The following is a 27,019-nucleotide window of genomic DNA, read 5'->3' as shown; positions in this document are numbered from 1 at the left end:
TCTGGAATTCTGCCTAGGCGATCGAATGTAGCGGCGGCAAACAGAGCGCATATCAGAGTTTCCCATACATTGGACCTCGCCGAGCGTAACCTCGAGACAACGGCCACAGCCACATGACATGACGTAGGTGCAACGACTCTCGTCCCTGGATGTGAGAACCTTCGCAGATTTGACTGGTACATCTAATTATCATGTCATAAGTGGTATCGAAAGGAGAAACAGTCCGCACGAGCCCTTGGCACCTCGTCACCCTCACTATCTTCTTCTTCAACACGATCAATTCCGGCGAGCATGGGGCGAGAACCGGGAACATCGCAGCCGAAGACATACAAGACCGTACCGATGTAGACCCGGCCACGAGTTGTCCCTACGCTCTTTGGCCTTGATAGTCGAGTGCGAAAGTGAAGGTCGCACGTGTTCTGCGCATCGACTCTTTAAGCGAATTCTTCGGCTTTTCCTGACTGTTCAGCGGATCACATACATTACAGTTAGCACCTGACTTCAGTGTTACATACAAATAACAGCGTTCGATCACTCACCACCAGCAGTCCGACTGAAATGACCCGCGTTCGATTAGAGTGTCACCATCAGCAACTTTTGCAGAAACATCTGACCAAAGGCGAGACGTACCGATCAATCCGAAAAGACCCAAAACCGACCCAAAGATCTATTTGGTGCCAATGGAGCCAGGAAGCAATATCGGATCAATCCCCTTTCGCCAGAGCCAATGCTCATACCCAGCCTGGCATCGGGCGTTGCCGACTTACCTCGACGATGAGAACCTTGACGAACAGTTCCGGGTTTTGCGCATCGCTGACGGCGCATGTCGCTCCCGTCGTTCCGACAGCGATACCGCACATCAGGTTGCATAGACCTACCATCGAAAGAAGAAAGCGAGTTTCAGCGGTTGAAGCCCACCGAATGAAAGTGGAGGCGGTGACGTACCGACGGTCAATCCTCCAAAGAAGAGGGCGGCGGCGGTATATGTGTTGGCGGTGTTATGGAGTGTCTCTAGGCTGGCTCCCTGGATCTTGGAAGAGTATACGATAGCGATGATGATACCTGGCCAAGTGGACGACGTCTTACGTATGAGCTTGTTTCGAGATCGATACTCGAAAATGAATGGGATGCTCACCATAGATGGCCACGACTTCACAGAAAATGATACTGTTTCAAACAACGAGTAGGGAGACGCTGAGCTTCGAGCACGATGAATCGGGCAGGTCGATTGTGATACAACTAACGAGATCAAGTTCTTGGTCCTGATCCTCGGTGCTCGTACACCCGCTCCCAGTAATGACGATCCCGTCAAGTAGATTCCCCTGTTCCACCATGAGCAAGCATCATTCGAGCAAGCATTAATAATGACCTCTCGGTATCTATGGATGGCGATACTGACAGTCCTGCTCCCATGACACTGAACCCTACGCATAGCGCAATACCGAGCAACGCCCAGAAGTATGGTGATGTCTCTTCCAAGTACCTGCCGATGTTGAACGTTTCCCCTTGACCTACAGAAGATAGTAACGGATCGGATAAGCTACCCCGCTCCTACTATGTACCATCGCGATCGAGGGGAGGTAGGGACTTGCCTGTGAACAAGAGGTAGAGTCCGACGATGATAAAGATTGAGATCCAGCTGATCCCGAGCCCGTAGAAGTAGTAGGAAGAGTAGCCCATTTTGACACGGACGACGGACGAGTCTTTGGGTTGAGAGCTGATCTGTAAGTGTGAACGGTCTCGAGATCGATGTGATGGAACGATGATGATGCTTGCATGATGCATGATGATGATGCCACGGCGAGGCAACCACCTTTGCTTGCGCGCTTCTGTTTGGAGAGGGCCCAGCCTGACATCAAAGGGGGGGGGGGGGAACCATCGATGACGGCATCGTCGAGGAATCGCTTCCGACCGTAGGTCGACCACACGTCACACACCAGACGGAGCATTCCAAGCACTTCACCTTCTCCCTTTTGCCAACTCTCGCATCATCGTCAGCCCCTTTGTAGGTCGATCTGACCTTTGATCAGTCTTCTCGCAGTCTCCTCGTCCCTCTTCCCATAATATACCTTCTGCCTCGGTTGTCGACCGACGATTTATTCGCTCAGAGCATACCGCTTGGACTATCACACCTCGCGCCTTCGACCTAGCCCATTCGTCAGACCACCATCATGGCTCAGCAACGGGTTCATATCAATCCGAATCAAATCCCCGGGTATCGTCCTACCCCGATGCAAACCTACATGCCCGATCCAGTCGGCCGACGATCAGGTGCAGGCGGAGTTGGCTCCGGTTTTGACCAGGGTCAAAGCGACTTCATGAGCCGGGTCAAGAGGTTCAGTAGCCGGATGGAGGACATGATGGAAGCCTATACTCAACCTGTCAAGCCGTATATCCCGGCACTCGCTAGATTCCTCATCGTAGTGACGTTCATTGAGGACGCGCTCCGTATCTTGACCCAGTGGAGCGATCAGCTGTGGTACTTGCAAAAGTAGGTCGCCCTCTACTGAATTGCAGCGTAGACCTTTCGAGCTGATAACGAAATGTGGCTGCTCTTCTCATAGACACCGACACTTCTACTGGGGCTTCTCGCACATGTTCCTCCTCTTCAACGTGCTCGTAGGTTGATAGCAATCGCTAGGCTGCTCGAACACCAATATCAGCATAGCTGACCTGCTCAAATCCCGGAACGTCTTGCTAGGCCATGATCGCGGGATCTTACTGCGTGATCGCCAAGAAATACCCAGAATACGCCGTCGGAGCTCTTCTCAGCGTAGTAGTCGTCCAGGGTACGCCATCTCACCCTATGGGACCCCTCGTCAAATTACCTTGTTCGCTAAACCATCTCCCCTGCTTCCGTATCGTTGACTTACAGGTCTTGGATACGGTTTAATCTTCGACATGTCCTTCTTCCTCCGAAACCTCTCTGTTATCGGCGGTCTCTTGATGGTGCTGTCCGACTCGCTGCAGACCAAGAAGAAGCTGTTTGCTGGGTTGCCTAGTATGAGCGAGACCGATCGAAGGAAATAGTTAGTCCCGAATATGATCTGGTCTTCAATCTAGCTCATGCAGCAAAGGGAAACTGACGTTACCGACTTCGCGAAACTACTCAGCTTCCAGCTCGCCGGAAGAGTCCTCTTAATCTTCCTCTTCATCGGATTCGCCTTCCAGGGCAAATTCACCCTCTTCCGAGCCATCGTCTCCCTCCTGGGTCTGGCCGCTTGCATCATGGTTGCCGTCGGTTTCAAGGCCAAGTGGAGCGCCAGCCTGCTCGTCACCGTGCTAAGCGTCGCCAACGTCTTCGTCAACAACTGGTGGTCTCTGCACCCTTCGAACCCTTCCCTTGACTTCAAGCGATACGATTTCTTCCAGACGCTATGTGAGTGTGCATCGGGGGAATGGGCTATAGTCGGTAACAAGGGTAACTGACAGGATTATATCGGCCTGGTTTTCAGCGATCGTTGGAGGTCTTTTGCTCCTGGTCAACCTTGGACCCGGAGGCATCTCGGTGGACGAGAAGAAAAAGGCGAGTCACTGGCGCTCCTTGTCGCCGCTGTTGTATTTGGGAAAGGCGAGGCTAACTCACGCATCCTCGTTTTTCGCGTTTACAGATTTACTAAACGAGACTGGTAAAGATCTCGGGTGGGAGCATGAAACCGGCGGACCAAGGAAGCGTGGGGAAAGCTGCCACCTTTCGTATGCTCTCGTAGTGGCAGAAGGCTCTGCCTTCCTCTGCATCCGTCGTTTCTTGCTGGATGGATATAACATGATTATTCTGCATCAATCTTTCATCTTTCATCTGTATCGCGATGTGAGAGAGGACAAGCTTTGCGATGCGCGTCTTTGTCTGCCATGTCATTCTGCCTCTTCGATCATTTCGTTTGTCCTCGTATGATGGCGAGGGTTCCGAAGATACAAAGACCTGAAGCTGTCTGGCGAACTGTTCCTCCCAGATATCACCAGGGAAAGCCATTTCATTAGGGCAACGACATACGCCAGTCTCACTTCTAAACAACGCGAATGAAAGCGAACTCGAGGCAAGAGATGTGCGCCGGGCCAGCGCTGGTGGGAACTTTACGCTGAGAAGGGTTTCATTGCCTAAGGGAAAGCTCTAGCGGGCTAGGACCTTCCGGGATTGCCGCTATATGAGGAAATTGCGCCCACGAACACTCGATTTATTCGCCTGTCCAGAGGTTCATGTTGTATACCTTGAAACGCATGTCGGATGGGATATTCCGTTCCTGATGACCTGTCGGTCCCGGACAAGTGTTGAGGCGACCTCTTGCATGAGATCGGTAAGTGTACGGATGAGAACGATGCCTTGCGCTTTCGAAAACTTTTTAGCAGTATGGATGGGTCCATGTGGCGGTAAAAATGTTGCGATTCAAGCATTAGATACAAGCTACAAGAGTAGATGTCACACGTCCACCTTCCAGACAAGCAATCTCTGGTGCATTGTCAGCCTAAGATTAGACCAATTTGCGTCCATCAATGCAAACTTTGACATATTAACTACTTGACTACGCACAAATCTGTAATGATAGGATCACAGGATAGCTCACTGCGTTGATCCGCCTTCCGGGCATTGTATTCTTGGCTAGTGACCTGGCGCGACGAGTTTCATATGGAGCGTTTCATCGCAAGGGAACCTTGACTTGTCATCCTCGAAGGCGTAGTGCTTCGCATGTGCACCGCGGATCGTGCTCGTCGTTCAGCGAGAGCCACGCTTCGTCAGCTCTCGCGGGGTGTCGACAAGGTTGGATCGTCACCTTCGTCACATACCACACATCTTCAGGCCACATACCACAACTCGGTCGAGCAGCAATCTCTCGCCACAAAACACCCTTACAAACCCCAAATCGATCTCCTGTCCCCTAGAATCATAGACTCGGGCTAGATCATCACTATCCGAGACGTTTACATAGACCCCTTTGCGACAAGCTAGACAGCTACCTTGCGTCATGGCCGACAACCAACGACCCGACGGCGTGGACAAGCGTGTGGCAGAGGATATCGCCGTGCCATCGCAAGATCCTGCCGGCAAGGAGAACAAGGAGAAGACATTTGACCCCAAGGGAAAGCAGGTGGATGGGAAGAAGGAGACCAAAGAGGAGGAGATGGTGAGCAGAGGGAACTCAGTCAGAGACGATGTTCGCATCCTGGAGAGCTGACAACGTTTCTGTCTGTGTTGCCATTCATGTTCTGTCATGGCGTTGTCTGTAATAGTCTGATGAGGATATCGGCCTAAAGAATGAGCTCGAGATGCTCGTCGAGCGATTAAAAGTCAGTTCCAGGCTGCTCTTTACCGTTACGTTTGACTTGTTCTGGGCGAAGCTGATCCCGCTCGCCTCGATCAGGAATCCGATACTACCCTCTACATGTCTGCCCTAGAATCTCTTCGAACCCTCATCAAGACTTCGACATCCTCTATGACTGCCGTTCCGAAGCCTCTCAAGTTCCTGCGACCGTTCTACCAAGAGTTGATCTCTACGTTTGAGGGTTTCGACGAAAGCAAGTTGGAAAACGAGAGGGTGAGAACCAGGACACGTCGATCTTTCCATATACGAATCGCCCATAAACTGACCTTGTCTTCATCGATACGCCAGGCTCTGGCCTTCTCGATCGTGTCGGTGCTAGCGATGACGTACTCGGATAACGGTCAACGAGACACCTTGCACTACCGAATCTACTCTGGTTCTAAAGAAAAGCCTGGCGACTGGGGCAACGAATACGTCCGACACTTGGCCGCCGAAATTGGGGAGGAATATAGCCTAGTCATCAACGGTGCTGCCGGGATTGTCGAGCCCGAGCAGGAACCCGTCAAGCCCACACCGAAATCGGCCGATGCGATGGCTGTGGACGATGCTGACAAGGTGGTCACTGGTGGAACGCTCTCGATCCCTGCAGCGACGACGGCACAGCAAAAGGTCAAGAGGGACTTGAAGACGAGGGAGCAGTTGTTGGCCCTCGCGCTCGACTTGGTACCCTTCTTCCTGGCGCACAATGCCGAGGCGGATGCTGTCGACTTGTTGCTCGAATTGGAGAGCATTGAGAGCCTCGAGGAGAACAGCTTTTTGATCGGCAAGGAGGGAGATGCGATCTATAACCGGGTGTGTCAATACATGGTTAGGTGAGCGATTACGACCAGGGACAGAACATTCGTATTTCCAGTTATAGGCGACTAATTGTGGTGTCGATCCTCATCATCTAGCTGCGTACCTCTTCTTGTTGCTCCTGATGACCGAGCTTTCTTGAGGACTGCGGCTGGAATTTACGCTCGTCACGAACGATGGACACATGCTTTGGCCTTGGCCGTCCGTTTAAGGGACCGAAAGTTGATCAGGAAGTATTTCGAATCTCCAATGAACGCGTGAGTTCTCCGTGGCCAGTTTCGACTCGCAATTGACATACAGGCTGAGCAACTCGATCTTCTCGATATGATTATAGCTCGATGAAGAAACAGCTCGCCTTTTTCCTCGCCCGTTCTCAGATCCCCATCGCATGGGTTCACTGTTCCGATCCCGATTCATGGACACCCCCTGAGGACGAGCAACAGGACGAGTCCGAGATGCAAAGTGAAGAGACGGCGCCTCCTACCTTGGACGACGACGTTCTGGAGTGTCTCGGTAACTTGAGGTTGACGGAACATTTCAAGAGGTTCGGCAAGCAGCTGGATGTGAGCGAACCCAAGAGCTTGGAGGATATCTACAAGAGTCACTTAGAGACTGGTCGTGAGTGTCAGCGATAGAACAGTGGGCCGCTTACTTGAGGCTCATTCATACGATCGATTCTCAGGCGCACCTCCATCTATCGATTCTGCACGGGCAAACTTGGCAGGAACCTTTGTCAACGCTTTCGTCAACGCTGGGTACGGAAACGACAAGCTCATCGTCGACGTCGAGGAGGGTCAGAGCTTCATTTACAAAAACAAGGACTACGGAATGATGAGCGCGACCGCTTCCTTGGGAATGAGCATGCTGTGGGATACCGAGCTCGGAATCAGTCAGGTCGACAAGTACTCGTACTCGTCCGAAGAGCACATCAAGGCTGGCGCACTGTTGGCTACCGGAATCTTGCACAGCGGAATTCGAACGGAGCTCGACGTGGCTTATGCTTTACTCGAGGACCACGTCGACAACAAATCGACCGAGCTCAAGGTGGCTGCCATTAACGGGTGAGTCCCGACGGATACGGCAGACTGTTATTTGTAGCAAAACGCTGACGATCGATGGTCATCCGTCAGTATCGCTCTTGCATGCGTCGGGTCTTGTCGACAGGACATCGCCGATAAGCTCTTGCCATATGTAGCCGATGAAAACACTTCGATGGAGATCGCAGCCAACGCTGCTCTTGCGCTTGGTTTCGTCTTTGTTGGGTCTGCCAACGGCGACATCGCTATCACGATTGTGCAGTCGCTGATGGAGCGTTTGGAGAGCACCTTGAGCGATAAATGGGCTAGATTCATCGCTTTGGCATTGGGTCTCATCTACCTTGGTGAGTAGGATAGAAGCCACCTGTGCTCAACCACTTCTGACCAGCATTATGACATAGGTCGACAAGAAGCATCAGAAGCTACGATTGAGCTGTTGAAGACAATCGAACACCCTATCGGCAAACAGGCCGAGATCATGGTCGACATGTGCTCTTACGCCGCCACCGGAAACGTTTTGAAAATTCAAACTATGTTGCACCACTGCAGTGACCATGCGTCCAAGCCCAAGGCCGACGAGAAGGCCGAGACTACCGAGGAGTCAGAAGACTCGGAAGAGACGACAGCCGCCGAGACGGAGAAGAAGGAAAAGAAGGATGAAACACCTGCCGACATGACCTACCAGGCTTTCGCTGTCATCGGAATCGCTCTTGTGGCAATGGGGGAGGATGTCGGAGCGGACATGTCGCTAAGACAATTCAACCACCTGGTGCGTATCGCAACCGTGTCCATATACATCTTGGTTAGAGGCGCTAACCCAGCCCAACCTTTGGATTAGATGACCTACGGAGACCCTGTTGTACGAAAGGCCGTTCCTTTGGCTCTCGCTTTGGTTTCCGCATCAAACCCGCAACTTCCCATTCTCGACTCCCTCTCAAGGTACTCGCACGACAACGATCTGGACGTAGCAGTCAATGCTATCCTCGCCATGGGTCTGGTGGGTGCCGGTACCAACAACGCTCGATTGGCACAGATGCTGCGCAGTCTCGCAGGCTACTATGCCAAGGAACCCAACTGTCTCTTCATGGTCAGGGTAGCGCAGGTAAGACTAAGGCGGGTTTGTGTTGCTGTGTTGGGGCGAAAAGCTGATAGACCTATTCCTCGTACAGGGCCTCGTGCACATGGGCAAAGGAACCATCGGTGTCAACCCCTTCTACAATGATAGACAGATCCTGTCTCCTTCGGCCATCAGTGGTCTTCTTTCGCTTCTCGTAGCATTCACAGAGTCCAAGTCATGTGAGCCTCTTTCGACAACAGCCCGAAATGCGTCGTTACTGAATCTGTGACCTTGACAGTCGTACTTGACAAGACACACTGGATGATGTACTGGCTGGTCACAGCTATGTACCCCCAGTTCTTGATCACCGTCGACGAAGAGTTGCAAGAAAAGGCCATCACCGTTCGAGTGGGTCAGGCAGTAAATACTGTCGGATTGGCAGGTCAACGTATGGGTATTAGCGGAGTAAGTCTTTGTCCAATCTTGCTGCTCCGCATGATAAGAAGGCTGACATGCCCTGTCTTCAGTTCCAAACCCATCAAACCCCTGTCCGAATCGCTGTTGGCGAGCGGGCAGAGTTTGGTACGAACGAGTACTTCCCTTACGCTTCGACATTGGAAGGCATTGTAAGCGGCATGAAAGCCAAGCGAGAAGAGTCTCTGTGCAAACGCTTACTGTTCACTTCAATGGCAGGTTATCATCAAGAAGAACGATTTGTACGAAGCGGCCGAGGACGCATAATTTCACGACCCAGACCATGTATCACGATGAACCGATTCTCGCAAGCAGTATAAAGCATGGTACTCCGCTTTCATTTCGTTGCCTTTGCTATACAACCGGTTTCGGTTCTGCCCTCGAATCTGCCTTTGAACCTAATTTACAACTAGCCTTGGAAATCGTCTACAACGTGAATGAATTTTGCCTCTCATCGAGGTCGTCACCCTCGAACCTGCGGACTTGAGATCGAAGTTTGTATATTGCTCCGAGCTTCGTGATCTGCTTCTTGATATGTTGTCATTTCGAGCTGCACCGTGGTCGGCGAGAAGAATTCCGACTCGGTCTGACCGGGAAATCGTCTGCTGTCTGGCGTCTGCCCAGGACTGGATGCACTGGGGTTTTGAAGAGCAGAGCGCAAGTCGATTTCGGCTCCAGCAGTCCATTTGGTGATGCTTCGGATCGGACCCGAATAATGAGATTCCCCTGCAAACAGTGGGCACAATCAGCACGATTCGATCTACGCTTTTGCTATCGCAGATAAAATTCACCGTAAAGTTTCCATGTCACATACGAGAGGATTAGAGCTGATGCCGTGGTGATGGGGCTCCAGCTCAAGGTCTCTGCGAATCGGGACAAGATGAAGTCAGTCCATAGGATGCAGTATGGGAGTGGCGCGACTAGATTCACCAGCAGTGACAGGATAACCCGTAGGGAAAGCCATTGCAGTGATGACTGTTGCTGCACTGAACACCGCCAGACAGCCGACGGGTTTACTAGAATCGATTGAAAGTCAGAATTTGTTCCGGGATGGCTCGCCTGGACGAAATGGCCTACCTTAACCATCGCAAACTCCAACTAGAGCGGTATTCGTGAGCAAGGTCGTTTCTGGACAGCAAGTACAACAACGTCGGTGCCGACTGACGGGGAGCGGGTATGGCATCAGAACGGGTTGCGGAAATGCAGGAGTTGCATGATAGCTTACATAGGAGACCATGCAGAATGTCCCGGCTGCAGTACTCAAGACAGAGCTTGTGATATGCGGCGCGGTCCAGATGACTGCTGCCATGGGCAAAGCCATGGCGAGGACGAGCCACGTTGCGGCGACGGGTAGCCGGTGTTTATTCAGCGCGTAGAAATATTTGCTAAATGGGATAGCCTGGTCCCGGGCTAGAGCCCACACGAATCGGGAGGAAGCCTGTAATTGTGCAGTGGCTTGAAGACACAGTGCAACGACGCAAAGAGATAATATGACGATGGCAGGACCGAGCCCAAGCGTCCTCTTCAGTATCTGTCCCTGATTTCATGAATGGTTTGGCAATGTCAGCCGGCATGGACTAAGTGATATGTTCGTATAATTCTTACGGTCGGGAATTGGTGCCGAGCGATGTCGTGAACCCAAGACGGATGTATCGAAAGTAAGATCACGAGAATACACTGTGAGATCGAGCGGTTAGCGGAGGGTCTGAGAGAATGCGCCCACATTTTATACTGACAACATAGCCAACGACATAAGACTGATACCGGTCTGTCAGTAAAGAAACCTGACAATAGCATTCCCAACTAAACTCACCGCTATGACGGACGTCACCATGGCCAGCGGTACAGTCCGAGCAGGGTTACGCGTTTCCTCTGCTAAGCTGAAATTCTGATAAGTCAGCCTAAGAAGTCGCAAATCTAAGGAAGTCGTCAAAGCTCACTGGGCACATGCATCCTGTTCGATGGGCCGACATTGTCAGCCTCCAGATCGAACGTTTTGACTTTTTTGCCAGATACTTACCGAGCCTGTCGCGATAGTGGACAAGATAGCGCCTACCAGATAGATGTAAGGCTTGCTGTTCCATCCAGAGTTGCTTCTAAACGGTGCGCCATAAATCACTTGGGAGGCTGGTGTCTTGTCGCGGGTCGCCAAGAGCGAGATGCACAACACGGCCCACACAGACAAAATGTATAGGCCTGCCATGTTTTCGTGTTAGCTATCCCGGACCTTCGCGTAGCTTTCCTATTTGACCTACAGGATATGACCCAGAAGCGAGGACTGCGACCCCACTTTGATGTACCGATAAAGCCAAACACGGCCATCAGAGCCTGAGATCGGCGAGGAAGCTATCAATGTGGGCGTTATAAAGATAACCACGACAATTCGCTTACCATACTGAACAGCGCCGTGACCCAGTCTCGAAGGACATAATCCTGGATAGCCAAGTGAATGGTCTCGTTGACTAGCTTGGCGGACTGCCAGCTGATCAAACACATCTGTAGAAAACGGAACAGGTGGGATTGGCCTAGCAGTCCTCCGAATTTCGTCGACCACGGCAACCCACCACACCGACGTGATACCCCATCACGAGCCCGCCCATGACCCATCCCCAGGCACGTTCCCCTCCAATTCCTTTTCTCGCACAGGTCCATGCCCAGCTTGCCATGGCGCCCGCGACAGGATATGCCGAGGCCAACTCTCCCATAGCCAGGGTCATGAACAGCAGAGCCAAACCGGCGATTGGCCACATTATCAAAATCATTCTGCGGAGGATACGCACGACTTAGTGGCGACAGACATGATGTAATGTCACTACTGCCGACTCACTGCGGTCCCCCATAACTAAACGTCGTGAAGATTCCGAATAACGATCCTTGCAGTCCACCGATGTTACAGAACCCGACTGAAAAGCTTGCCCAAAATCCGTAATCCCTACCGAGATCCTGACTATACCCGAGCTGTTCCAAACGTCGCTGATCTCTCTCCTTTTGTCCGCTCGCCTCGAGCACAGCTGAAGGGGCTGGTTCCGTGTACGATTTGTTATCAGAGCTGTCCTGTGAATGGGTGCCAAGCCCTACGGAAGGATCTTGGAAGTCTTTCGGGATAGCTCCTATATCGGAGAACGGGTCGGCATTGCGCTCTACATCGCGATCTAGATCGATGCGATCCGAACCGTCATTGTTCTCGTTCGGTCGGAGAAATCGAAGGGGCTCAGGCGTGGGTAGACCGTTCTTCGGACGTCGGGAGTGATGAGACCGATTCGAAGTCAGATCGAAAAGGTTGCCCAGATCTTTATTCGTCCGGCTCGTTCCCTTCTTGTTACGGCGGGAAAACAAGAGCGCGGCCTGACTGTGCAAGCTCGACATTGTCCTTCCCGCAGTGGACGCCGTACCAGCCGACAAGCCTGTCGAAGAGCCTCCTAGACTGCCTCGGGGTACCTCGAACGCTCCGCTAGTCGCCGGTGAGTAGGGCATACGAGGTACGGACGAGATGTCGGCAGGAGGATAAGATGGGCGTCTTGCAGATCGACTTGGTTTTTGTTGATATCCATGTCCCCTGGTCCATGCATCCTCGATGTCCATGTAGTCCTCCTCTTCCACTTCCCTAACAGAGGCGAGTTGTTCCGGTTGCTTCCCTTTGCTGTACCATTCGGCGTCCTTGTGGCCTGGGTCGTCTTTCTCTTCAACGAGGCTAACCAAGCTGTTCATCGGCGTTTTGGCGACTGGAAACGATCTCGTCGACGAATCGTCGTCCGAGTCGTCCTCCCCGTCGCCTTCATCATCATCTTCCTCCTCGCCTTCATCCTCAGTATCGGTATCTACTGCTCCATCATCATCTTTCTCTTCTTCACCCAGACAAGCGTTCTGTGACTTTTGACCCTGCGTCTGGACTCTCTGTTGTATAGCGTCCCTCGGGCGGTCCTGGGATACAGCCTTGATACGGCCATGACCGGATCGATCTGTCGGACTCCTTGCTGCCATATCAAGCATCGACATCTCCCTTCCTCCCCGCCAGTTCCGCCAAGGTGCTGCTCAAGCGAGAGCGAGATTCCGTCCACCCTGATGTAACGCGAGTTTAGAGTTCGATACCGGTTCTCCTTGTGTGTCGGTCAGAAGCTCAGAAGAGATGTGAAAGGTTGTCCGTGTAAATCCGTCTTGATGAGGTTGATCGGCTATCGTCGATGCTCAGAGAAGACATTGCGCGGTCGAAGGGGCTTTCGGTGTAGGTAGCGAGACGCCTGGGTCGACCGTATAGTGTACAGTGTCGGTGTAGGATAGGGATGGATCCGGTCACTAGTTGTCAAATGACACCATATTGCCAAAGCAACCCACTTGCGTGATACGAGCGAAGGTACAGGAAGAGACGGGAAGGGCAGTAGTATTTGGAGCCAGAGTCTCGTATGTCTCGGACGCCCTTGCCCTTGCTCGCGAGATCTTCGGAACAGGAGCTTCCGCCACAGTCGGACGCGGGGATTGAAACGACGTTGAGCAGGATATTGCCAGGGTGTATCAGGGTATCGTAGATAATCGCAGAGCATAAGGAACAGCCACCTGCCCTAGTGGTACAGGCCATGTTTACAGACATGCAGACATCAAGTCCGCGGTGTCAACCGAGATTTCGTATCTCAAAGACCCGGTTCGACCCCCTTGATCTTGGCCAAGAACCAGATCGTCTCGCCTTCCTCGCGCTTGACGCCGATCAAAGTTCCTCGAATCTTCAAACCTTTCGCACCCTGCGTCAACCTGTCCCAGTCCACCACCTTGTTCTCGCTCATATCGACCAGGACGCTCGCCTTGAACGACCCTTCTTGTCCGCCATCGACATCGACGTCGACGAGATCGAGTCGAGCGAAACCTTCCGGTCGCTTATCGACCGCGAGGCGAGATAGTCCGACCCGGATCTCGGGCGAGTCCGACTGCACTACCGAGTCCGCCGAGGACGACGTCGCATGCGTGAACGAAACGATCGGAAAGATACCCGAACGTTTGGCAATCACGACATAATCGCTCGGATCCACCTGGCGGCCGGTCATCTCTTGCAAGGTGTTCAAGGCTGTTTATAAAAGGTGCGATAAGAAGAAGATAAAGAGATAGAGGATGCACGCGCGATGAGCTCGGCTGTTCGACAGGGTTGGCAGCGCAGGGAATGGAAATAGCAAAACACTCGCCTGTCTCTCGAGGCAACGAGGCGAACGGCGCAGTCTCCACTGAAACGTGTGTAAGGTTCGTACAGCCGTATGAGCATAGAGATAAGGCATTCCAGCTTCGAAAGATCTACTCACGTGCGCTAGCCTGGTTCCACGCTTCCAACGTTTCGCGATGTTCCTCTTCGGATCTTCCACCGGCGTCTCGTTTTTCCGCTTCTTCATCCCTGTTGATGACGTCTCCATCCCCGCCCCCACCCTCTTTGACGTCCTGGACGATCACCTCGTCCATGCCTTCCAGAACCGCCTCTTCATCCACCACGATGGCCGAATAATCGACAACCTTTCTCGCTTCATCTTCATCCAACTCGTCATCAATCTCGGGAGCCCAGATCGTCTTGCCCAGCCCAGACCACCCATCGGCTCTCGCCCAGATCGAGCCGTACAAGATCGACGTGACATACATCTTGTCTTGAACCTCGCGGGAGAGATTGCAGCATTTTTCAAGTTCATAGGCGAGGTAAGGCTCTTCGGCCGCCGGGTAAACGTCGTAGTGTTTCATGTAGAGCAAAAACGACCGAACGATCTCTACCTCGTCACGACGAGCTTGATGATTAGCAAGACTCCTTGAGCCTCGAGCATCTTGAGGAGACTCACCGAACATGTCATAGACCGTAACACGCAATCGATCTCCTCCAGGTCTACTCATCGGCCCTTCCCAAAACGCCTTCAGACACCCTTCCATATCCCTGACGAACCAGCAATCCTCTTCCCATTCGCTGATTCGCTTTTTGTTCCTCGCTTCGCCCCAGGCTTCGAACCCACTGGGGAGGTGAGGGACTGGGTGCGTGGGCTTGAAGAGACCCGTGTGGTCACGGAAATTCTGAATGAAAACGAGGTGTTGGGTGAAGATGGCCGTCTCGCGGGATTTGAGAAACTGGTTGAAGGCGTTCAGGGCTACGAAGAAGAAGCGGAGGTTAGTCAGGTCCCGTCTTTGAGCAGTCTGAAAACTGCAAGACCACCCACTTCGCTTGAACGGATTGTTCTCGCTGTTTTTCCACACCCAAAGGACCCCCGGAAACCCATTCAAACGAAGCATCAAGGTCAACATCACTTGCCTTGTCCAGAGGAACACCCCGCATGCCAAGCTCACCTGGTCCAGACTCCCTTCCTAGTCCCCAAAGGTTCGACCCAGCCGTCTTCCCTCGAGATCTTCCAAGCATCGGCTCGAGGGAGGATAGGGACAGCTCCCTCGGTCAGGGCCTGGTGGACAGGCAAGAGGTCCACCGTGGGGGTGTCGAAAGCGTCGAGTTCGGGCTTGGCCTCGGCTCCCTGTATACACGGCGACAACATAGGTTTGATATTAGCCATTGTATCATTGGGTGGCTAGAAGTACGGCTGAGATGACCGACCTCTCCCTCGATGGGCACCCAGATACCGGAACAAACCCATCGATCGAATTCTACCGGTTTCTCGGCGGGTTCGAACGAGAATTTGGGGTGGGTAGGGAAGATGAGGTAGTCTTCCTCCGAGATGACGTTACCAGTGGGAGAAGCCATGAGGAATCTGAATGTCGGATAGTTCGGTTGATGGGTGTCTCTAGCCACTACTGGTAACGGAGATGGAAAGAAGTAGCGAAGTAGGTCGACAAAAAGGATGAGAAACCCGAATTCCAGGAAATGGGAGGTCGAGATGAGGTTGTTTACAAAGTGAGGGGAATGATGCCGTGACTGATTACGCAATGCATGCCGTACATATTGTTCCACGTGCAGTGATCTGCGAGCCCGGTCACCGGCGATCGAGAACGCGTGACGTCATTTTTTTTATTTCAGCGGATTCTCTCGAGAGACGTGTTCAGGGGTCAGGGGCAATTGGACCCGCACATGATGAAACGCGACTGAGAGCATCTACAGCCCACCTCGCGAATCTGATGGAGAGTGCGGGAGGGTCTCACAAAAGTGGGATCTGGGATTCTCTATGGATCTTGACAGGTGAGATCCGTGTTCTACCTTAGCGAGATCTAAGCCATGTCAGCCTTTCGATCGTTACACGGCGCCCCGCTTCGTCGTTCCGCCATGCGCGCGCGTCAAAGCCGTCGTCGGTTGCTCGGTTCACTCTGCATCTCAGATTTTTGCACCGGTTTCGACCGGTCGGAAACTGGCTGGGAATATGCAGCTCAAGATGACGAACATGACAGAAATTGGAGTGGATCTTGCAGTGAAGTGACTCTGGTACCTGCGGGCAGAGGACAGGGGACGGTATTGGGTCATCGCGTCCTCTCTCTCCGGCCGCCCCCTGACGACTGACTGCCCTTGCCCTGTGCCCGTTTCTGCCGCGACGCGTCTCTTGCGCGCCAGAGGCCTTCTCTCTCTCCCTCGTCCCCCTCCACCTCGCTCTCACACTCCTTTTCCCATCCATGCATCTAGCATCCATCAGACTCGTCACATCCCTCAAGTCCATACCTAGCTTTCCACCTCCTATTCAAACCCACTTTTCTTGCCTGATAGTCTTGTCCCTGTATCCATCCTTTGCCATCGATCGCTCTCGCAAAAACGACCTCGCTCGGCGCTGTCAGGTTCCCCCCTGTACAGACCGACCATCTTCCAGCAATCAGCAAGCAGAGACGAACGTACAACTGAGAACAACTTAGAAGAAGGACCTTAGGGATACCTCTTGGTGAGTCCTGTGTACTTAGGTTGATTCGTTATCGAGCAGAATTACTGATCACATTTTCAATCGCAGGCGGCCTACCCGCGCGAGGAAGCGACCCCTGCAGTCGACTCGTTCTTGGTGTCTCTATTCTAGCTATTCTCCGAGTCATCCATGCTGGCAAGCTTTCAACGACCCATCCAGCCCACCTACTTTGACGCACATCCGCATTCGTACTCGTATCCGCATTCGAAGAACGTCCGAAGGTCCTCTGACGTTGGGCAATCGATTTTGATCGAGGTGATCAGTCAGCAAGACGAACGAGACGACGCGGAGATTGGGATTGACGAGGTTCAAAGGACCCCGGAGGAGAGCGAGTTTGTAGATCTAGGACTCGAGGAGATGCAAGAGTGAGTGTCCAGAATACCAGCGAGACACAAAGGACGTTCGGCTGACGATGCGGAGCAGACTCTCGCCCCCTTCCCCTTCGAGAGCCGGTCGATCAGGTCGCGCTCGATCCACATCGACATTGACGTCGTATTCTCAACACTCGAGCGCGACCGTCGCTACCCCTACTCATCACAATCACAACTCCAATCTCTATCAACAGCAATACCAGCTCGTGGACGGGTCGACATTGTTCAACCCGAATTACCAGCCATCTCAAATTTTCGCGACGCGCATGATGTCGACTTCGGCGTCGGCATCGACCTCGTCACATCCGACGAATTCGATGGGGGATGACCAGCAACAACAGGGAGGACAGTTGATCGACGGGGACACTAACCAGGGCGCGTCGAAATCCTCCACGACCACTCGACTGGTCAGGCCGATCCCCCTTCGAGCACAGACGATGAAGACCCCGCAGACACATTCGCACGGATCGCTCATGATGATGGGAGGCGGATATCATCTCGCCGGGGGATCCACAGGGAACAGGAACGGCAACGTCAATGCCGCCGCTGCCGCTGCTGGGTTGCTGAGGCCCGGTCAATTGATCAGGCAAGGATCTTGGAGTGGGCAGGCCAGTGCCGGGATGATGGACGACAATACAGATAACACCGGTAGCGGGAGTGGACTACAATATGGTGATCAACATTCCATGCTCGGGGCTGGGATGACGTACCCGATCAGACCGCACACGACGCAACCGATGGATACGCCCTTGGCGAGATATAGCTCGGGGACGGGTCAACCGATGTTGATGATGGTGAACAGCAGTAACGCCAGCGGAGATAATCATCTCGACAACGCTGGAGCCAGTGGGATCCAGACCAACTTCCTGTACAAGAATCAGGACCCGTTCTCGGTGGACGGACAGACCTTGTTGAGTGTCCCGAGGAACCAGCAAACGGTACATATGGAAGATCTCTTGCCTCAGTCTGGCTCGAACGCGTTCAGCTCGGGACTTGAGAGCGCGGGAAGTAGCCATGGCGGACGACCGGTAGGGCTAACCAGGTCTACGTCGGCGTTTGGACATCGGATGAGCGTAGCCGAGGCCTTTGACGAGGAAGAAGAGGAAGAGGACGAGGACGATCGTTCTACGGCCTCTCCGACGGACAAGGCGGGGAGGTCGGGGTACCTTCAGCATCAACAGATGCAGTACGGCAAGCAGCAGCATCATCACGGCCATCAACATCAGCAGCAACATCAATCGCTTCAACTGTCTTCTTCGCAATTAGCACTGTCTGGTGCTCGAGCGGTCTCGCCGACGGGGACGATGGTTTCGCGTTCGTTAACGCCGTTTAGCGAGTCGAGCTATCAGGCCAGTGTCGCTAGCACCAAGATGAAGAAAAGGTCACTCGCCGTTAGGCCCCCACCGCCCTCGAGTCGACGGGCCAAACAGCAGCCAAAGGATATGGAGGTCGATGATGAGAGTGATAGTGCTGCGGATGAAGATGATGGTGACGAGAACGAGGAGGATGCAGATGAGGAAGAAGACGAGGACGACGAGGATGAAGACGAGGGGGACTCGGTTGTCGAGGGAGACAACCCGAGGGCTACCGCCAGGGTCGCTCAGGGTTCCCCGACACGACGGGGTAAGGGCAAAGATGCCAAGTCGGCCGGGACCTTGAAACAAACGGCTCTCTTGACCACCAAGAGTGGAAAAGCTGCGACGGCAACCGCTGGGAAGAAAGCCAAGAGCGATGTCAAGACAAGGGATGCCACGCGAAAACCTCCCGGCGGACCTAATACCAAGTCCGCGAATACGGAAAAGGACAAGCCATACGTGCCAGAAGGGCTTCCGCCTCCGCCTCGATCGGCAGAGAAACCCTCGTGGTCGTATGCGGCCTTGATCGGACAGGCGATCCTATCTTCCTCGCGAAAACGACTGGCGCTAAATCAGATCTATGCGTGGATCTCGGCCGCTTATCCGTACTTCAAACCGGGCGAGAGCGGTTGGATGAATTCGATCCGGCACAACCTCAGTTTAAACGACTGTTTTGTCAAGGGCGAACGAAACGCCGAGGAAAAAGGCGGGAAAGGCTCGGTCTGGATGGTCGACCCCAAGCTCGAGTTTCAGTTCAAGGACGGCGGGTTCAAGAAGCAACAAAAGGCAAGGCAGGTCGCCGCTCATGATTCCGATCTCGGATCGTCCGCTGTCAAAAGCAAGAAGCGAAAAGCTGTCGGAGATATCGACATCCGACGAACCCATAGCGTCGAAATGGCCACGCCCATCATGCGCGCAACTCCGATTATGCTCGCTCAGCCGCACTTCCAAGGCCCTCACGGTCTGCAGTGCTCGCCTTTGCCAATCGATGCGCCCTTGAGCAGCGGCAATTACAAGCGACCTCGACTGGAAAAGGCCAACACATGGGCGACTCCCATGCAGCCCGGATCTCGACCTGGGTCGGCAGCCGGTTTCAGGCGCAATTCGGCCATCAACGGTCAAGGGGGTATAGTTGAACCGGAGGAAGAGTCAGGTTTGACGCGAGAGCAGATTGCCAACCTGCGGCGCTTGACCGGTTCGCCTAGGATGGTCAATCTTCAGACGGGAATGCTCATTGATCGAGGATCCCCCGAGGAGACGCTCCAGCACGCCAGCATCCCGACGGGTGCACCTCCCGTGCCCATGGCCGCTCGACTCGCTCACAATGGTGCTGGTCCCCAGGGAAAGTTCAATGCCGACGACTACACTACCCCGAATAGGCCTCACAGCAGCAATCCCTTGCATCGAGCTCATTTGCTGTCGTCCTCCATGATGATGCCCCAGTTGACCCCGTCGGCATCTTCGCCAGTCTCCTCTTCGCCCTATCCCGCTACCATCAGCCGGACACATAGTCTCGATCGACGGACGAGTCAGATGCACGATGGCTCCGATTCGGACGACGCCGTGAGAATTCGGCAGGATGGCGATGGTCTCAGCTCTGACCCTGTCGTTCCCGAAACCATCCGCAAGCCCTACTCGATCGGTCTACAGCCCGCGCCCCAGCTTGACGGGGCTTTCGTCATACCCGCTCCTCCAGCGAAGGCTCAACGGCCCAAGACGACGCCTCTCGAGACCAACTTTACGAGCAACACTCAAGGCGGTCACACCCTTTCTCCCATCATTGACCGCAAACCCCAGAAGTTTGCAAAAACGGTCAGCCTGCCCGGACCTGGAGACCTCTTGAGCCAATCTCCACGTCTGGACCGCTCCAACGCCTCGGCTGCGGACGTCCTAGGTCACTTAGAACGTTTGCCACGTTCACCCATCGGTCCCTCATACGCCTCGTCAGTCAATAGCGATAGCTTTGCCACGCCCATGAACCCCATGTCGCGTCACCGAACTGCGGGCTTCACGCCACGGACCAATGTCATTGGTCAATTGACCACGCCATCTCGTAATGCTGCGGGAATCCCCCATGAGACCCCGATTGGCAACGTGAAACTGCAATTCAAGGCCGAGCATCGACTATTGGACAGTCCGATGGGACTACCAGGTTCTTGCTACGATCTAGGCAACCACGGCTACCAAGTCGATTGGGAACTGGAGCAGATGACCAATCGCGGATCCCCAACCAGTGGGGGATGTCGGCGGACAGAAGGGGAAAGCGTGGCACGGACCCTCTTCGAAGTGGAGAGCGGGCCTTTTTCTGATCCTTGATGGACACTCGAGCTTGTGATCACCATTTTCTCTTATATCCCGTGTAGTATCGGTCTGTTTACATGTTGTGGTCGGTTCATTGTTTAATTTCGGTAGTATATTCCCCGTGTATCCGTTCGCGTGACCCTAGAGGTCCTTATGCTGTAGCTTGTTCTCGAAATGATTTGATCGTAATATGACTCGTTGCACATCCCTGGAATCAGAGGCTTGATTACATGTTATGTACGAGGCAATGCAATTCATTACTACAGACAGCTCTATATCAGTTGTGGTGGTTGTCTCATTTTTTATACATAAAATTGGACCCGTCTGGCAAAGTTAACTGGGAATTCGATGCAGCGTAATCCATCTTGTCATGTCGTTGCCGTCGAATGCTGTCGTGGGAGGTCGTCTGCGGGGACGCAGTGGAGGTCGTATTATGAAAGTTGTCGTCACAGAGGTGCGGTTCGAGGCTGGAGTCTGTAGATAAATGTATCTTGGATCTCGGCTCTAGCTGGCTCAACATCGGTGGGGTCGCATGGTGGTTGTGATGACTGTGATGATGGTCTTCTCGCAGCGTCATTTTCGTTATCCATCTCGGTTTTGGTTTCGGTCGCATAAGCGAGCCGGAGGGTTCGGTCGTCGTAGCAGCTTTCGTGGGGGGCAAGAAAAAGGCTTCGATAGCGGTTTCTTCCAAGTTCTGGCCCTTGCGACCGAGCAATCGCCTCGGTTGGGTAAGGTGGATTTGCTGAAGGAACGTTTGGCCTCGCCGTTTGATCTGAGTTCTCAACATGTCGAGCCGTTCCCTATCCCTAGCTTTGCGACGATTGTAAGGGTCATTGGCCTTCGGTGCTGCAAGTGCCAAGATTAAATGGTTGACCCTTCCTCCAATGTTGAGACCGCTTGCTTACCTATCTCGTTTGCCAGGACTTTCAAGACAGTATCCACTCGTCCCAACCAGGCGAGAGCTGCTTGCCGTGGGGAGATTTCCGCGTTCGTTGTGGCTGAGGCCAACGAAGTCAAGATTTCGCCCGTGTTTCCCCAATAGACAGCTAACATCCGAAGGTGTCGACTGATCTGAAGATCGTTTGTTTTTGTACACTCGTCAAGGAGTTCGTAAAGCAATAAGTTACGCTTTTCTGCCTCAATGAGCAGCCGCTCGAAGCGAGGATCATCCTGATGACAGATGTCAGTAGCTGCTAACCCTGTCTGATACAGACGACATGGTGACCGACCTCATACTCCTGCAAATGCGGACTGACTCGCAAAACATTTAAAGACAATCGTCGTAGAAAATCCTGAGTTCGGCTGAAGACGGCCACGAGGTGAGTTTCGAAGTCCTCTGACGATTCAACGATGTGTTCCGATATCGCATATACGGCCAATTGTGTTTGAGCTGGATTGAGATGCCTGGTGGCGTTGGCGATATAGTGACTGGCGATGACAATATATCCTTCTGACAAGTCTGCACTCATACGTGACATGAGGACAAGACTTTCGGGAGTAACCGTTTTGCCCTCGTCACCAAATTTCGTGACCGCTTTCCTAAGAAAGCGTTGCCAGCTATCGAAGCTGACTAGATCTTCATCCATACAACCAAAATGCTCGAACAAGTGATTCCGGATGACGGAGTCTTTGCTTCTGCATCCTTCGAAAAAGGTTGGGGGCACCGGCTCCGGAACGTCTTTGGCTGTCGTGGCAGGAGTGCCATTTATCAGAGCTTCAATTTCGGATATCTCCTTTTGTAATGGTGTTTGAGCGTCCGCAGATCTGACTAGACCGCTTCCATCATCTGGTAAATCGTCGTGTTCATCTAGGTATTTCCTGGCCAGAGCTCTCTGAGCGAGCTTTGCTTGAAATCGATCGGCACCTTGCAGGCCAGGAGCGACAGGAATAGCGATCGGTCTAGATTGCACTTTCTTGGGCTCCGGCACACGGAAGACTCGAGTCGATCTGCGAGGGGGGGCATACACTTTCGGTAGATCTGCCAGATCCATGAGCTCGTCTTCATCGGACTCGGACAACGTTTCCATTTCAGTGGTTAGAAGAGCAGCTTTGTGGCGCTCCTCTTCCTCAATAGCGGCCAGTCGGCTTGCGATCTCGGCAGCGACATCCCGTCGCGGAGCAGCGACGGATGGCGCCTCCAAGTCACCTTCTGAGCCGCATACGCCTGTCCCCGTCATTGGCTTGCAGGCGGCTCGAGCTGGCTGTTCGTCAATATCATGGATTGTCTGCGAGGGTCCCTTGGTAATCTGGCTGCCAGTCCCATCGCCAGTCGTTTGCAAAACCCGCCCAGAGTCTTGTGACACTGTGCTGAGATCGTTAACATCTTCACGCGACTCGCTATCTTCCGGTGCCTCGACTTTGACGTCGACATCGAAATGAAAGTCTTCGAACTTGATCTCAGCTTCAACCTGCATGGGGCGAAAGTCAGTATGGACTGCGGCAGCATATATGGCGACCTAAGAAGTATACTCACGCTGGACCGCCTCGTCACAGTGTGATCGCTATCTGATTCGTAGGTGACTATTGGGCTAAGCTTTCTACGGGTGGATGGCGGCATATCAATGACTTGCGCCTCGAAATGCAAAAGATCCTCCTCGTCTTTCAGTTCTTGCGATTGAGAACTGACCACCCGGTCATTCTCATCCGCATCCGCAGTCGCAATGCCCATGGGGAGCGAATCCTGCGGAAATAACAAGCTACCTGAATGACAGGCCCACTGGGAATCCGGCACTACCTCCGGATCTGCATTATTACTGTCCTGTGAGTCAGGAAGACATTCTGGGCTGGCAGCCGATATCTCATGGGTCCTATTCCGCCTTCGCTTCTTTCTTAGCCTAGTTGGATCTTCGGCTGACGCAGCAGGTCGCAGGTTACCCGTGTGTGGTGTGTTAGAATTTCCCCGAATCGGTCCATTGAGTTGTCCAGCGGTGAGGCCGACCACTTCTTTCCTGGACATAATGTCGGAACGCGAGGGCTCAGGTCATAGAAAGATGTTGCTTGTTGTTCTAAGAGGTCCCAGATCGTTTGATGACTTCAGCTCGACTAGTTAGGCCCGGTCGAAGCACGATCCGTTGCGGATCGCTATCGCCATCGATAGTATTGATCGAGTACGAATGTAAGATTGTAGAATCCCTATTAATGCTCTCTATTAATGTGATGAGGTGCAACGGCGACCATTTCAAGGCGAAAGGATAGAGTGGACTCGATGATGATTAATCTCGTTCTACAGATGCACACACACACACAGATCACAGATTGTCCGTGGTTGAAGCGAAATCTACGCGCGTTACGTAAGCAAAGAAAGTGGGATAGAGCCTCTCGGCGGTACTAGCAAAGTGCCGATATACTGTTTCGTATCACGATGTGCTTATCCTTAGTACTATTACACGGAGAAACCCAGGAACCTTCACTGATGTATTCGTGATGTGTCATCATGTTCCGACCTTGATAATCTCCCCGACGATTCGTTTCAATCGCTTGTCAACATGCCATCCCACCCAACCCTCCTCGCTTGCAGGTCCAAACTTGTCTTCTAGATCAGCCCAGACGCTCCTGAGGACCTCGGGATCGCCATCACTGCATCTAGCGAAGGCCATCAAGATGATGAACGTGGCCCTGGGGGTAGGAGCGAGCGGGATCCGACGAGATCTGGCGTAATAGCGGGACGAGCTCGATGTGGACGCTCGTCCAGTCACGGGCGAGGTACCCAGCATAGCTCGAAACACCTTGGTAAGAATGGAGAGATCCATCCCTGGTACCCTCTCGCGTCGTGGCTGAGCTCCGTTCGGGGTTTCGATCCATCCATCAATCTTGCTCCCCCAAATCTCGGTCAGCTTTTTCAAACCACCCGATCTGTGGGCTTGACGATTCCCTAAGGGCGTCGTTGTGTCCGAGGCAGCGTTTCCTCGTTCGGGCACGTGCACTAAAGGCAAAAGACCGGGAAAGATCAAAGGCGGAAAGAATTCGAGCAGATCGTCGGTCAAATCGGATTCCGTTTGAAAGGACAATCGTCTGGCTTGTCGCCGATGCGCTTCCTCGGGCTCGAGCGAGTTTCCGAACCGCGCGAATCCCTGCATCACAGCGACATAATCCGAGATGTCGGCCGTGTATCCCCGTTCGTCGCGTAGCATGTCCCCCATGACATTCAACGCCGCGACGACGTTGCCATGGAATCCCAGCGCTCGTATCAAGCTCTGATAAGTGACCTTGTCCGCTCGACTTTGATGGAAAGCGGGGTATATGCCAGAGAGAAGATTCGATGGCGTAAAGTACTCGGCCGGAAAAGCGTTCGACGAGGTCGAGCTCGCAAAGCTTGTATTTCGCAACATCTCGCGATAGGCCGGGCCGACCGTCCGCCATTGACCCCGTTTGGCTAACATCCAGATCGTCTGGTTGGCCAACACCGTTCCGTCGGCTGGCCAAAACATTTCCGGCGTCGTGCCTTCCGTCAACTCTCCGGACGCGTGCAAGCTCTGTTTCCAATCCTTCCAAATGTCCGTTATCCTGGACAGACTAACATACGGTCTTCGATCGAGCATGAGTAGTCTCGTCAGATGTGTCCGACTGTCGAGCTCGAGCGCATATCCTCCGAATAGACTCGAAAACTTGTTGTAACTCGAAGATGAACCTGCACGTGCTGAAAGGTATAGCAGATGGTTGAGATGCGCTCGTAGGGTATCGGCATAGATCGTTCGGGGATGCGGATTCTGTCGCAACCACTTTTCCAAAACGGCTTGCCCGTTCTTGACCTCCTGTAACGCCTTTTTCTTCTCCTGCCAGGCAGCAATCTCTTCGTCCAACCCGTGTGTGAACTGAGAGAACCTCCTCTCGGCATCCTCGATATCGGAGAGCAGGACGGTGCGGTACCTCAGAGACCGCCGAGCGGGAGGTAGACCTCGTTGGGCTTGCCTGAGACGACGCTGTTCGTTTTTACGCTGTACTTCCGGCAAGCTTTTGTGACTACGCTCCCTCCCTTTGCCTTTGTTGGTAAGGTTCAAGAAGAAGGTATCAGCTTGAGGGGTAGCTGGAGATGGCTTCTGGGCTGCTGTAGCAGCAAGTTTCGAGATTGCCTGACCAGCGCGACGCCTGATTCTCGATGTTCTGCTGGAATTAATCACCGCCCCATCCATCAGAGTCGAGCCAGACGAGTGCAAAGCGGCGTCGTCCTCTCCTGTCCGCGTCCATGCGGGATCCACTTTCCCCGTACTCGGCTCCTCCTTATGCGGCTGATCCAGCTCCTTCTCGAGGGCTGCTGCAGCAGCGTAACCTCTGCTCGGGACGATCAAAGCGTGTGCTGATCGCTTGCTCGTCCCAAGCTGCTGTCTAGCTCTAGCTCGGGGATAACGAGCGATGATGCTCAACACCCTCGTCGGTCCTCCGCCCGAGGCAAAGGCTCGTCCGAGCAGCATGTCGGCCAGAGCTGCTGGTGGTCGTCTAGGGATCTGGCTATCGCCGGAATAGTTGAAGCATGCCTGTATAGATCTAGATCAAAGCTCAAGCTGTTGCTTTCGTGTACTAGACGTCGTAGAGACTGCCAATGGATAAATCCTGTATATCCTGTATCGCCCAGAAATGTTGAAGGAGGTCAATTGCGATGCGACGCTCTCCCCTAGGCCTCACGTCAGTTGGATCACGTGAAAAGGTTCCGCAGGCTGGATGACGGCATGGGCCGGTCCATCGTATCGCACAACCTCGTACATCTGCCATTTCGGAAAGGCTCCCGGGCTCGACGAGCTCTCACTCGTGTGCACGACAGGACACACCCATCTATAATCCACTAAATCTCCTGCCAAGAACAGCGGTTGCCACCAAGTAGGATGACGCTGTTCGGCAAGCTGTTCCACGTCGGGTTCGATGCCATCCTCATCACAGCACTGTTAGCGGGAATCAAGCGGAATACAGGTCTGACGTGAGTGCCGACAGCCTTGCTTGCAGTCCAGCGGAGAGATATCGAGTCTGACGGCATAGATGATCACATACTTATGTACTTCTGCAATCCTCTTTCATGCTTCACAGCGTTGCCTTGGAACAGGTGCCGAACAAGGAGTTTAGAAGTGCGTCTATGGGAAATGCGGCTTCAGCCGAGACTTTCAGCTGACCGTCCTGGACGCCTGGGCGCCTCTCCCCTCTGTTGTCTCGATCATATCTCATTACCGTTTCTATGAATCCTGAACCGTGGATCTTATACTCGAAACTACCTGGGCTTGACGGGCTGTTCAGAGCTCATCCAAAACTACTTGGAAGTGGGGGAATATACGTTCGACTTTGTGGTCGTCTTCCTCGGCGTGAGTCTCGGTTGTGAGACCGATTTCGGATCAGAGAATGTCGCACATCGCTCACAATTGCATAATGGAATGAATGTACTCCGTCAGCGATCCTCCTCCTTCAAGAGACTGCGATGATGGGGAATGTCCCTACAGTATCACCATCCGGAGGCTCCATCGCGAGACAGTCTGGGTAGCAAAAAACGCCGT

The 27,019-nt window shown here is 53.3% G+C and overlaps 9 protein-coding genes across 9 annotated transcripts; 4 read left to right on the top strand and 5 right to left on the bottom strand.

Annotated features, from left to right (window-relative positions):
• Nucleotides 1-45: 45 nt before the first annotated feature.
• On the bottom strand, nucleotides 46-1,752 carry HD553DRAFT_304414 (putative hydrogen-transporting ATPase). The gene is made up of 9 exons (XM_046179005.1): nucleotides 1,593-1,752; nucleotides 1,400-1,511; nucleotides 1,245-1,322; nucleotides 1,136-1,167; nucleotides 946-1,062; nucleotides 768-874; nucleotides 631-667; nucleotides 540-553; nucleotides 46-461 (listed from the first exon to the last, which is right to left on the bottom strand). Exons 1-9 carry the CDS (start codon nucleotides 1,678-1,680, stop codon nucleotides 435-437), a joined length of 612 nt encoding a protein of 203 aa, XP_046039666.1. The 5' UTR covers nucleotides 1,681-1,752; the 3' UTR covers nucleotides 46-434.
• A 419-nt stretch (nucleotides 1,753-2,171) lies between these two features.
• Nucleotides 2,172-3,633, top strand: HD553DRAFT_338944 (putative ER to Golgi transport-related protein; the record flags this gene model as incomplete). The annotated part of the gene is made up of 7 exons (XM_046182390.1): nucleotides 2,172-2,491; nucleotides 2,565-2,619; nucleotides 2,702-2,789; nucleotides 2,876-3,029; nucleotides 3,114-3,379; nucleotides 3,456-3,558; nucleotides 3,612-3,633. The coding sequence occupies 7 exons, from the start codon at nucleotides 2,172-2,174 to the stop codon at nucleotides 3,631-3,633; spliced, it is 1,008 nt and encodes a 335-aa protein (XP_046039665.1).
• A 1,182-nt stretch (nucleotides 3,634-4,815) lies between these two features.
• HD553DRAFT_304410 (uncharacterized protein) lies at nucleotides 4,816-9,004 on the top strand. The gene is made up of 14 exons (XM_046179004.1): nucleotides 4,816-5,120; nucleotides 5,227-5,283; nucleotides 5,358-5,531; nucleotides 5,607-6,130; nucleotides 6,212-6,370; nucleotides 6,448-6,731; nucleotides 6,796-7,174; nucleotides 7,244-7,494; nucleotides 7,552-7,919; nucleotides 7,989-8,252; nucleotides 8,320-8,446; nucleotides 8,506-8,672; nucleotides 8,735-8,833; nucleotides 8,901-9,004. The coding sequence occupies exons 1-14, from the start codon at nucleotides 4,962-4,964 to the stop codon at nucleotides 8,946-8,948; spliced, it is 3,060 nt and encodes a 1,019-aa protein (XP_046039664.1). The 5' UTR covers nucleotides 4,816-4,961; the 3' UTR covers nucleotides 8,949-9,004.
• A 140-nt stretch (nucleotides 9,005-9,144) lies between these two features.
• On the bottom strand, nucleotides 9,145-12,047 carry HD553DRAFT_267448 (amino acid permease-domain-containing protein; the record flags this gene model as incomplete). Its single annotated transcript, XM_046177525.1, has 13 exons — nucleotides 9,145-9,407; nucleotides 9,473-9,544; nucleotides 9,603-9,697; nucleotides 9,759-9,841; nucleotides 9,907-10,218; nucleotides 10,287-10,358; nucleotides 10,418-10,438; nucleotides 10,495-10,569; nucleotides 10,702-10,877; nucleotides 10,937-11,009; nucleotides 11,073-11,177; nucleotides 11,246-11,444; nucleotides 11,509-12,047. The coding sequence occupies 13 exons, from the start codon at nucleotides 12,045-12,047 to the stop codon at nucleotides 9,145-9,147; spliced, it is 2,085 nt and encodes a 694-aa protein (XP_046039663.1).
• A 1,132-nt stretch (nucleotides 12,048-13,179) lies between these two features.
• On the bottom strand, nucleotides 13,180-15,689 carry HD553DRAFT_304400 (uncharacterized protein). The gene is made up of 7 exons (XM_046179003.1): nucleotides 15,238-15,689; nucleotides 14,979-15,157; nucleotides 14,852-14,874; nucleotides 14,483-14,782; nucleotides 13,964-14,413; nucleotides 13,850-13,888; nucleotides 13,180-13,734 (listed from the first exon to the last, which is right to left on the bottom strand). Exons 1-7 carry the CDS (start codon nucleotides 15,382-15,384, stop codon nucleotides 13,307-13,309), a joined length of 1,566 nt encoding a protein of 521 aa, XP_046039662.1. The 5' UTR covers nucleotides 15,385-15,689; the 3' UTR covers nucleotides 13,180-13,306.
• A 3,057-nt stretch (nucleotides 15,690-18,746) lies between these two features.
• On the top strand, nucleotides 18,747-18,992 carry HD553DRAFT_259428 (fork head domain-containing protein; the record flags this gene model as incomplete). Its single annotated transcript, XM_046177393.1, has 1 exon — nucleotides 18,747-18,992. A coding segment is annotated over one exon (246 nt), but the record flags the coding sequence as incomplete, so codon positions are not given.
• Nucleotides 18,993-20,752: 1,760 nt separating this feature from the next.
• HD553DRAFT_347616 (uncharacterized protein) lies at nucleotides 20,753-23,729 on the bottom strand. The gene is made up of 4 exons (XM_046183312.1): nucleotides 23,020-23,729; nucleotides 21,776-22,954; nucleotides 21,452-21,716; nucleotides 20,753-21,392 (listed from the first exon to the last, which is right to left on the bottom strand). The coding sequence occupies exons 1-4, from the start codon at nucleotides 23,500-23,502 to the stop codon at nucleotides 20,842-20,844; spliced, it is 2,478 nt and encodes an 825-aa protein (XP_046039660.1). The 5' UTR covers nucleotides 23,503-23,729; the 3' UTR covers nucleotides 20,753-20,841.
• Nucleotides 23,730-23,742: 13 nt separating this feature from the next.
• Nucleotides 23,743-26,072, bottom strand: HD553DRAFT_304396 (uncharacterized protein). Its single transcript, XM_046179002.1, has one exon. It carries the CDS (start codon nucleotides 25,952-25,954, stop codon nucleotides 23,978-23,980), a length of 1,977 nt encoding a protein of 658 aa, XP_046039659.1. The 5' UTR covers nucleotides 25,955-26,072; the 3' UTR covers nucleotides 23,743-23,977.
• A 222-nt stretch (nucleotides 26,073-26,294) lies between these two features.
• On the top strand, nucleotides 26,295-27,002 carry HD553DRAFT_304395 (uncharacterized protein). Its single transcript, XM_046179001.1, has 4 exons — nucleotides 26,295-26,454; nucleotides 26,562-26,599; nucleotides 26,766-26,830; nucleotides 26,918-27,002. Exons 1-4 carry the CDS (start codon nucleotides 26,363-26,365, stop codon nucleotides 26,945-26,947), a joined length of 225 nt encoding a protein of 74 aa, XP_046039658.1. The 5' UTR covers nucleotides 26,295-26,362; the 3' UTR covers nucleotides 26,948-27,002.
• The last annotated feature ends 17 nt before the right edge of the window (nucleotides 27,003-27,019 follow it).

The sequence above is a fragment of the Filobasidium floriforme genome (genome assembly GCF_021052385.1).
Source record: "Filobasidium floriforme strain CBS 6241 chromosome Unknown HD553scaffold_2, whole genome shotgun sequence".
NCBI lineage: Eukaryota > Fungi > Basidiomycota > Tremellomycetes > Filobasidiales > Filobasidiaceae > Filobasidium > Filobasidium floriforme.
Note: the sequence above shows the minus strand (reverse complement) of the source record. Positions and strands in the feature narration are given on the sequence as shown.